The 10,777-nt window shown below is 34.6% G+C and overlaps 1 protein-coding gene across 1 annotated transcript; it reads left to right on the top strand.

Moving 5' to 3' along the window:
* The first annotated feature begins 4,482 nt into the window (after nucleotides 1-4,482).
* On the top strand, nucleotides 4,483-10,777 carry LOC131947741 (lipoyl synthase, mitochondrial). The gene is made up of 11 exons (XM_059309023.1): nucleotides 4,483-4,578; nucleotides 5,994-6,160; nucleotides 6,358-6,451; nucleotides 6,847-6,927; nucleotides 7,711-7,867; nucleotides 8,285-8,342; nucleotides 8,538-8,666; nucleotides 9,535-9,680; nucleotides 9,860-9,930; nucleotides 10,181-10,292; nucleotides 10,517-10,777. Exons 1-11 carry the CDS (start codon nucleotides 4,519-4,521, stop codon nucleotides 10,570-10,572), a joined length of 1,131 nt encoding a protein of 376 aa, XP_059165006.1. The 5' UTR covers nucleotides 4,483-4,518; the 3' UTR covers nucleotides 10,573-10,777.

Below are 10,777 nucleotides of genomic sequence, written 5' to 3'. Positions count from 1 at the left end.
ACTCAGGGTCGTTCTACTGACTTGAAAGACGCCCCATAGAATTGATTTATGGATGACGAAATGATGTTTTGACGTTTAACAGGATGGAAAAATCAGCCTGTAAACGATTGGTAAGACTGAATTGATAAGTAAAAGTAGATATATAACTCAAGCTACAAATTATAACATTTCACAATGATGAAGCGCGTCTTTCAGGCTTTTTTCTTCGAGGGGAAAGGGGGGGGGGGCGGACACTGGTAAAAGTATACATTTTCTATTTAAATTCTATTTTGTTCGAGGGAGTGGGAGGGCAAACACACCAGGATCGAACAGTTTGGCTAAGCTGGTTTTCCGCGCCATAGAGCGTAAAGAATTTCTTCAAGATCTATCGCCGAGAACAAAAAAAAAATTGTTTTGATTCGCTGTATTCGACTTAAGACTTAACGCAGTCTGTTGGTCAATGTCAGATTTAAGTTCAAAACTAAACGTGAGTGCTCATAGTTTACTGAAATAAAAGGTTACATACAAGTGAAAAGAAAAATCACACCAAACGTAACAAATGCCACCATTTTTTTTTTCTTACGACATTAGTTTATGTTTATTTTGCTTCCAAATTTCAACAAAAAAAAAAAAAAAACAACAAAAAAACAAAAAAAACAAAAAAAAAAAAAAAAAAACAACAAACAAACAACAACAACCGACGACTATGTCGATAACATGGGATAGACTCAGCGAGTCTAAATCCGGCTCTGCTGTGGATTATACTGTAGAACATTGAGGTCATCCCGTCGGTCTGAATGTTATACAGTGTTTATTTTATGCACCATTGCGCCCCCCCCCCCCCGAAAATTTAGTCCGAATCTTAGTCGCCCCCCCCCCCCTTCCCCATGAGATAATGTCTGAAAGAAACACTGCTGTTATATTGTTTAGCATTCAGTAGGAAAACTTTAAAACGTAAGGTTACAAGTTTTTTATTTAGTTGGTCTACTCGTCTTGTTTTGTTTTCATTTCTAAGATTTCCTGTTTATTTTTTCAAAGTCGTAAATATACACCAAGAAGATAGTATTTGTCTTATGTTGGAATATCTAAGCGTGGTTAGTCGATGACAAGATCTCCGCCGCCCAGTGTTTCCTCCAGACTTTTTTCTCCGGAGGGGGGGGGGGGGGGGCACTTTATATATTCCGGGGGGGGGGGAGATTAAATTTTCCGGGGTGGTGGGGGCCAGTAGACTTTCTTCGGGGGGGGGGGGGGACGTCGACCCACACAGATGCCTGGAAGAAACTCTGCCGCCGCCTATGAGCCCCATATGTTTAATTCAAGCCCGCATCAACCCAACAATGTCGTCACTTAAAAACATTTTCAAAAAAAATATTTTAATGAAGGTGATTCATCTATTTAAATTAGAAGGCGAAAACAAAACAACGGTGGCCACATGCATTTTAATTAGCCAGACACGTGCTCATTACGATTTTTATTATTCAACTGCTAAATATAGCCTTACACTGTCACATGTGGCTCATCATGCATGCCATTACTGATGAGAGGCTAATGTAGTTAGTGATGGTAGGCTAATGATGGTCGGCTAATGACGTTAGGCTAATTAAGGTAGATTAGTAATGGTAGTCTGCTGAGGGTTATCTAACGTTGCTAGGTTATGGTAGTAGGTTAGTAATAATCAATGTTTTTTTTCCAGAATTTTTTTTTCCTCGGGGGGGGGGGGGGGGGGGGGGGCTTGAAATTTTCGGGGAGGTGGACTTAATTTTCCCGGGGGGGGGGGCAGACACTCCTTTAAAAGTATATATTTTCTATATAAATTCCATTTCGTTCGGGGGTGGGGGTGGAGTGGAGTGGGTGGGGAGCGGTAGACTTTCTTCGGTGGGGGGCACCATCCGAAGAGGTACCTGGAAGAAACACTGGTAATAAAAGTCGGATAATCTTGTTAGGCTAGTTATGGTATTTTTATGATTTTAGGTTAATGATGTTATGCAGATGGTGGTCAGTTAATGATGGTAGACTTAGCAAGTTCATTTTAGTATCCAAACTATATTAAACTAATCGTTATTAATTTATGATAGTTTAACATGAAGAATCAAAATAATGTTACACATTTTAAAAAATCGTTATGATTTTGTTTAAATAAAAAGAAGTTATAAAATAATGGCGTATTTTAAGCTGCATTACAATTCTTTAATAACATAAATGGCAAGTTAAGTAACGTAGACAGGCATAACTGTTAATTAGGTTTGTTAGGAATTATTATTTAAAATATGAGTTTTATATATACACATGAAAGACATGCTACGCGTATTTTTCTTTAAAACCTGAAGTTATTTAGAATCTGAGCCGGAAAAACAAAAACAAAAACAACAGACATTTAAAATGTATTTTGAGATTTAATTTTTGACTTTTCATCACTTAAGCCTAGCCTGAAGTGAATACTGAAACTCTTCTTTCTTGCTACCACTCGGGTTGTTGATTTGTCGTTAATTGCAGTCACATTTTCAGCGACTGGTATCGATTTCTTGTACATCCGTATCCAAGCCCAGCGTTGATGGAATGATAAATCAACCACGTTCTTCTAGGACGTCAGCCGTGTTTGTTTTTATGGTCAAGATATAAGGGAAGTAATAAATATGGTTATGACACAAGGGAGGTAATAAATGTGGTTACAGCCTGAGGGAAATAGAATAAATCAGTATAAAGAAATTAGAAAGGTCACTTTAAAAAGGGTATTAATCCGCGAGGTCATATTTATAGCGGCAAGAAAAAGTTGGATGCAAAGGTTCGAGTTGACAAGTGATTATAAATATGATTATTTCTGTCAGCGAAATAGCGTGGTTGATGGCCGCCATTTTGATGTTGAGTCATGAGCCTGTGTAATATATAGGCTCTAATAATGAGCCATAGGAAATACCACATCATATAAATAGCATTGAATAGCTTCTGGATGTACACTAATACCATCTACAAATTTCTGGAAGTGGTAAATGTAGCCTATACAAATAAATGCTTTATATTATTAAATAAATAAACATCAGCACAAGGAGTACCTTACTGCCGTTTAACCTCAATACCACTTGATAACAGAGAAATAAGAAACTATTTATGAGTGCCCACCAAAGAATAGCTAATACGCCGGGAGCCAATAGCTCTAGAGCCTATAGGCCCATATCTAGTCTCTTTTTGTCGGCAGCCTATATGTTGGGAGCCCTTTTACCAGGAGCCTTATGATCGCAGGTCTTTTTGTCGGTCGGGAGTCCTTTTGTCGGGTGCATAGGAAGGGGGGGGGGGGGTATAATGCTTTTATTAAGCCTATATAACATCATAAGGCAACATAACGCTAAATGGGTTAGGGTTAGTACAAAATTTGCCCAGTTTTGCGTTTACTTCTGTTCATGTTAATAGGGAACTATGATCAGCTCATATTAACAGTACGATAAGTTCTGTAGCTTTAAAAACCGAAATAAGAAGTGCAATTATTTTTTATTTGGTCTATATGTTGATCGTCGACTATAACTATTTTTAAAATAGGGGCCTATTTTCTTTGAACGATAGGGGGTACGGACAAGATAGTTTGATACATCTAGCAAATTGGTTGGGAAAGGGGGGGGGGTGCTAAACTAAATGAAAGTTGAATTTTTTTGGAGTGGATAAATTCTTTCTAATGTGTGGAGTAGCGTAGCGAGGGGGCGGGGCGGGGGGGACATATGTCCCCGGGCGCCGACCTTAGGGGGCGCCAAAATGGGTTGGAAAAATAAATTGAAAGGTTGAGGGGGTTGCAAATCGAAAGTTTGAGGGGGGTGCAAATCGAAAAGTTTGTCCCCGGGCGCCGGGAAGGGTCGCTACGCCTCTGAATGTGTGATTATGATGATTGTGATTATGATGACCAAAACTGTGTGGGGGGTGGTCTAAAAAAGTACGTCATTGATGAACGACATTGTAGCGACACAGTTTTAAGACTGGATTCGTTGAGTAAGAAATAAACCATTCGTTTTACAATGTTTAGGCGTTCGTAATAAAAGCATTGCATTTCGGCAAATCAGAACTTAATGTTTCGCACATTTGGTTTCGGCAGTTCGGGTAAGTCAATGTTTTGATAATGGATTTCCGGTTTTGTTACACGTATGTCATATTGGCAGAAAAAGATAAGTTACAACGTGCGGTAAATAAATAGCATGAGTCAGGAGTGGTTATAATAACATTAACATAAATTAAGAGTGATACACTAATAAGGTCAATTTAAAATAAACAAAATGAAAGCATACATTTCTTTTGTTAAATAAAAATAGCTAAGCACAATAACTTACTACGTCAGAGTAGGATTTTCCCAAAGCATGTCTTTAAAAAGAAACCTATTAAATTTAAAATTAGTCTACTCAAATTTTAAATCCCAAATTTGAATTATTTTGAATGTATCATTATATGCTTAGTGTTGATTATAAAAGATAAAAATATTACAGTAAAATACTATGTTAAAAAAACTGTATAAAAATAAAACATTTATTTAATAATTTTATCTGGTCAATGTTAGACTAAATAATGGCTGTGTGTACATTTTCGAAGACAGGACACATCCCATATATTTTTTCTCAGGCTTTCGTAAGTAACATGACTACTGATATACAAATTAAAGCTCTAAATTCTAAAGCTTTAAGTGGAGTCTAAAAAGCTTTTACTTTATGTTTAAATTGAATTTACTGCATATATTTGTCATTAGATAAGCTTGAATTTATTTGGTGTGTTATGTAATCAAATTTCATTAATTTGTAAAACAGCTGATTCATGATTGGCAGACCGAGAATCTGACTGAGATTGAAAATATAATCCATATTTAGATCTCGTATTTAGAACTATTTCATGTTCAGTTATTTTCAAAATTATAATTAATATTTTTGAAATTATGATCACTGGGAGCAATCTCTTTTCAGTCTTTTGACTTAGAATAGATCTAGGCTAGATCTAGATTCTAGATTCTAGATCTAGGTCTCTCTATTGGAAGTTTTACCAGATGTTCATAATTCATAACATTCATAATGTCACTTTAATGTGACATAGATCTAGTTAAGTTAAGCAAATAACACGAGTGATTGTTATTGATTGAGTTGTGAATGACTTGGCATATTTTATTCTTTAGGCCCTAAGTATGAAAAGAAATATATACATTTCTGTCTAGGTCAGAGTAGTAGTCCTATTTCTACATTGAGTATTGAACTCTGGTAATAATTTAGGGCATTTTAGGCCTATAGGCCTAGATAGAGTCTTATGTCTTATCCAAAAATAGATAGATCTAGATGTTTTACTATTTTTTTAGTTTTATAGTATTCATCAGATTGTTCTTCTCCTTCCTTTTCTTTTGGCTTTGGCTGCCTGCCAAGACAACACTTCAACAACAAACTCAATATATGACCATATTTAAAACTCAAGCTAAAAGTAACTTAGGTTACTAGCACAGCAGTACTGTAGTATCAAGTTTAGTGTTAATGCAAGGGCTAATTATTAGTATTAGTTTTACGGTTAGGGCTATGGTAGGACTTTATAAGCAAAATTCTACTGAACTGACGTCAGGTTTACAAAACTCTGTGTAATGTAGCATATAGTATACATTTTTTATAAAAATTGTTGCAAACCATTTAAAAATCATTATAAAAGTTTTAATCAGTTTTATGTGTAAAATCTAGCATGATTTGCCAATAATATGTACTATTATTAACTGTGAACACTGAATTGCATTTTCTTCAGTTGCTTTTTATGGAAAGTTTCTTCTTTTGCAACAACTAATTCAATTTCATTATTAATTAGCCTATGTGTTAAGAAATGATAAAAATCTACTTCAATCCATAAGAATGCCTCCTAAACATGTTTCTCCATTCTAGATTAAATGTTAAGTGTAAACAAGCATCACATTGTTAGTAATTGGCTACACCTTTTTTACATTGAAGTTCAAGTTTGAGACCTACACTGACTACACTTTTGACACATCACACACATTGATTGGGCCTACTTTTATATTTCAGAAGTTAAATGCAAATGTTGCATGTATAAAATGCCGCCGCTATGCTAAATTAACTGATGAGCAGAAAGAAAAACTGGCTGAAGGGCCTGGATTGGAAGATTTCATTCAAAATGAAGGACAAGAAAAATATTCTGGTCATGAGAGTATTAAAAGAGTTAAAGGAGAAAGGTATGAACATATATTTTATTTGATATTTCATGTATATATATATATATATATATATTGATGTAGACAACATGTTTTTAGGCCCAAAACAAACTTCAATAATTTGTTTATATAGGGTAAAATGGTGAATACCTTACTTAACCCTTTTACTAAAATAAATATATGCTTGTTTGTTAACAGGTAAATCCTTAAATCCACAGATTGCGTTTGCCAGATTGGTTGAAAACAGAAATACCCATTGGAAAGAATTATGTTGCATTGAAAAAGTCCCTGAAAAAACTGAATCTCCATACTGTAAGTATTACAAATTAATCATAAACTCTGAAATTAGTTATTTTGTGTAACGGATAGCTAGCCTTAACTAGTACCACCACTTTAAAAAGAGAACTTGCTTGATCAAGTTGTTAAACCATTTAAAATTTAAATTCCTTTGAAGTTTTTTGTTTTAAAATTTTGAACTTAAAATTCGGTAATTTGAAATGAAAATAATTACCTTAAAAAAAGATTACATTTACAGCTAATTTTTAGTTTCGACACATTTTCTACAAAAAAAACTGAATCGTTTTCTATATTTTATTACATTGCATTAATGAAGTCCAACAACACACGTTTGTATAGTATCACATCACAAATGCTTTTAAAGATCTCATTTAGACAATTCTGTACCCAAATAAAATGTATTGTTGCAGGTGTGTGAAGAAGCCAAGTGTCCCAATATAGGTGAATGCTGGGGTGGGGGCGAACATGCAACAGCCACAGCTACAATTATGGTAAAATTTCAAATTGTTACATAGTTTTCCGTGTTGATCTTTAACAGAAACTAATATTGTCAATGATATTAGATAAAACAGTTAAAGTGACTTGCCGAAAACAGTGACATTAATATGTGCTGTATCTCTTTTGACCTGTGGATGGTATGGTCATGTGGTAGAGCTTACGACTGCTAACCCAAAAATCTTGAGTTGGTATCCAGGGCTTTAGGTAGGATAACCCTGCGTTCACTCTGATAGGTACCTGACTAATGCTAGGTAAACAAAGGCAGCTAAGCTTAGTGCTACCAACACTATCCCTCATACACTGAAACTCTACTTTGTCAGTCCTTGTGTCTTGAGCATGTGCAAGAAAAGATGATGAATTATTTTGGCAACACATAACCTGGATCTAGATAGTAGCCAGAAACAGTGATTGGTATCAAAGACTTAAAGATTTTAAATGTACAATTTTTTTGTTAAGCTTTTTATTCTATTTAAATTCAATTAAATTATATTCATCTTGAACTAAAATAAACAACTCTATAATTAATACCAATAATATCACAACTCTGACAACTTTAAAAACAAAGCATTTAACAAAACTTCAATGTCTTTTCAAGACTTATATTGCTAAATGAAATTTAGAACCTCAATTCATTCTAAATAGATTAAAGTAAGATTAATGACTCTCTTGTCTACCAATAAGATAGACAGTGACTTCAATAAAGCACTTTTACTGACTGGGCAACTCAGTCCTCGTATACCATATCATGGTTATATTTCAATTTTTTTTTACACTAGATTCTTGGGGATGAATGTACCAGGGGCTGCAGATTTTGTTCAGTCAAGACATCGCGCAGCCCCCCACCACCAGATCCAATGGAACCAGTAAATACAGCCACGGCTATTGCTGAATGGGGTCTAGATTATGTCGTCTTGACCTCAGTTGATAGGGATGGTAAGTACATTTCAAGAGTAAATCACTCTAATGTATTTATATAGCTCTCAGGGTAGTGGAAGCTTATGACAGGTAGGTTCCATGACTGGTGATCTCAGGACATATGATTTTCTCACAATTATCATGTGTAAATTAAATAAAAATAAACCTAGTGGACTAAAATAATAAAAAATACTATAAATAACTTGCCATGAGATATTTTTTCTGAGATCATTTGTCCATGATATCATTTGTCTTGAGATATTTTGTCCTAAGATCCATTGTCCTTGTAAAATTTCCCTGGGATATTTTGCCTGAGATAATTTGTCTTGTCACCGACAATTAATAATTGTTTAACACTTTAGGTAGGCAAGTACTAAATTATAAGTACTAAACTTAAATGAGTGCATTTGTTTTAAATACTTTTTGTTTCTTTAGATCTACCTGATGGTGGTTCCCTGCATTTTGCCAACACAGTGAGGGAAATCAAGTCCAGGTAGTAGTATTTAGTTACTATGATTGACAGGTTACTCTTGACACCTTCTTTTGTCCAGTCATATCACTTGTCTTAGGGAAAAATGGAGGGATTTTTTTATTTGATTAAAGGAATAAAACATCGTGACACTTTCTTTTGTCTAATTATATCACTTGTCTAAGGGAAAAATTTAGTGACTTTTTGATTTGCTTGCAGAAATAAAAACATCCTTGTAGAGTGTTTAACGCCAGACTTCAGGGGAGATAAGGAAGCTGTTGCTGTTGTGGCAGATTCTGGTCTAGATGTGTATGCACATAATGTGGAGACAGTGGAGAGTTTACAATGGTTAGGCTACACCTTGGTGTTGTTTATTTTTTTTACATTAGTCACCGTGATAGTTTATGGTTACTTTGTTTAGTAGTGTTTATGATTGCTTATTGGTTTTTGTTTTTCTTATTAAAATTAGTTTTTAATTGTCATTTATTGCAATTCTTTGTTAGTAATTTAAATTTAAGTATTTGCTTTCATTTATTTATTGTAATGTTTATTAGTGGTCATTGAATTTATTTCCCATGACATATCAGTGTTATTTATAGAGCCAGTTTTTTTTATTAACCTACTGTATTTATTTTGCACATAAGCCATGTGCTACCAGTAAGTTAACCATTCGGGCAGATCAAGTAGAGCTTGTCTGTTTCTATGACCATAGCATATAGCAGGAAAATGTGGTCAATATTATTACCGTCATTCTTTACTTTCCCTAACATGGAGGCCTACCCATTTTAGCCGGGAGGACTATGGACCTTATACGTACTCTAATCTAGATCCTAACCTGTCTTAAGTGCAAGCAGTCATGTCCAAACACATTGTACTATACATGATCATAAAAAAATTTCCCTTGAGGGTCAAGGGCAAGAAACCCAACATATTTGTTTCCCAACATCCTGTAATTTATTACTTCACGACTTGCCAGATTTTTGCTCAAATGGCATTTCCCTAGAAGGGTTTTTGCCTGAATGGATAATTGCATGTCCATGTCTCATGTACTATTTCACACATCAGTGTTCTTGTGAATCAAGCCTTCTCTTGAATTGTTTCATCAGGTTGGTGCGAGATCTACGAGCCAACTACCACCAGTCCTTGTCTGTCTCATGTACTATTTCACACATCAGTGTTCTTGTGAATCAAACTTTCCCTTGAATTGTTTCATCAGGTTGGTGCGAGATCCACGAGCCAACTACCAACAGTCCTTGTCTGTGTTACAGTTTGTCAAGTCTAGAAACCCAAAAATGATCACCAAAACGTCCATCATGCTGGGTTTGGGTGAAACAGACGACCAAGTCTTGAAAACTCTGGAAGGTAAGTTTTAGTTTGAGTCTCACTGTTTCAATATGTTATCAGTTTAAGTTTTATTATATCTCATAAGTAGGTGTTTAATCTCCGGATAAACAGTTATTATATCCTCATAGTTATTATATCCTCACATTTATTATATCCTTGTAATTCTATACCTGCTTGATAAAACATTTCTTTCACAGATCTACGTGAGATTGGTGTAGATTGTTTAACCTTTGGCCAGTACATGCAACCAACCAAAAGACACTTGAAGGTGGGTGTTGTATCGAACATTGTTCCCTTTACATTAATTATATCAGTAAATTTAACATGAATAATATGATATTAATATTTTGCCTTTGATTTTTAATTTTTCATATATTATTGCATTTATTTTTCTGAATATGATGTAATAATTAAAACCTTTTTATGCATGATGAGAAGAAAAAAATAGTTTTAAAGTTAAACAATTAAGTATCATGTATACAATAAACTCAGTATTGAATAACTTTGTCTTGTTACAGGTGAAGGAGTATATCCATCCAGATAAATTTAACTATTGGCAGGAAGTTGGAAACAAGTTAGGTTTTCTCTATACAGCGAGTGGTCCATTGGTCAGGTCTTCTTATAAGGCTGGTGAGTTGTTTCCCTTTAATTAGTCAGGCCTTTTTATGAGGTTGTTTCCCTTACATTGGCCAGGTCAGTTGTTTCACATAGGTCTACATGTGGACATTATGAGGCAAACCATTTTTTTTCCTTTGAAACTAATGACCAGCTTACATATGTTAACAGCTTTGATCTCAGTTTCAGAAAATGTGTTTAGTGCTCTACAAAACACTTGTTATATTTTGTTTTTTCAGGCGAGTTTTTCATGAAGAATTTGTTAAAAGAAAGGAAATCACAAACACAGGAATGATGGGAAATGGCTGCATCTTAGTATTTTTTACTTGGGTTCGATGCTGACTGGACTTAGGTCCCCAACATTTAGCCGCTCCACATAATGGATTCAGGGAATTCTATTTTTAAAAAATGTAGTAAATTATATTGTGTGTGGTTCAATGATATTAATTTATAATATATGTGCACAATAAAAAGAATGGTATCATGCAGAAAATAATGAA

This window comes from Physella acuta, unplaced genomic scaffold (genome assembly GCF_028476545.2).
Source record: "Physella acuta isolate Inbredline_101_S28 unplaced genomic scaffold, ASM2847654v3 ptg000605l, whole genome shotgun sequence".
Lineage (NCBI taxonomy): Eukaryota > Metazoa > Mollusca > Gastropoda > Physidae > Physella > Physella acuta.
Note: the sequence above shows the minus strand (reverse complement) of the source record. Positions and strands in the feature narration are given on the sequence as shown.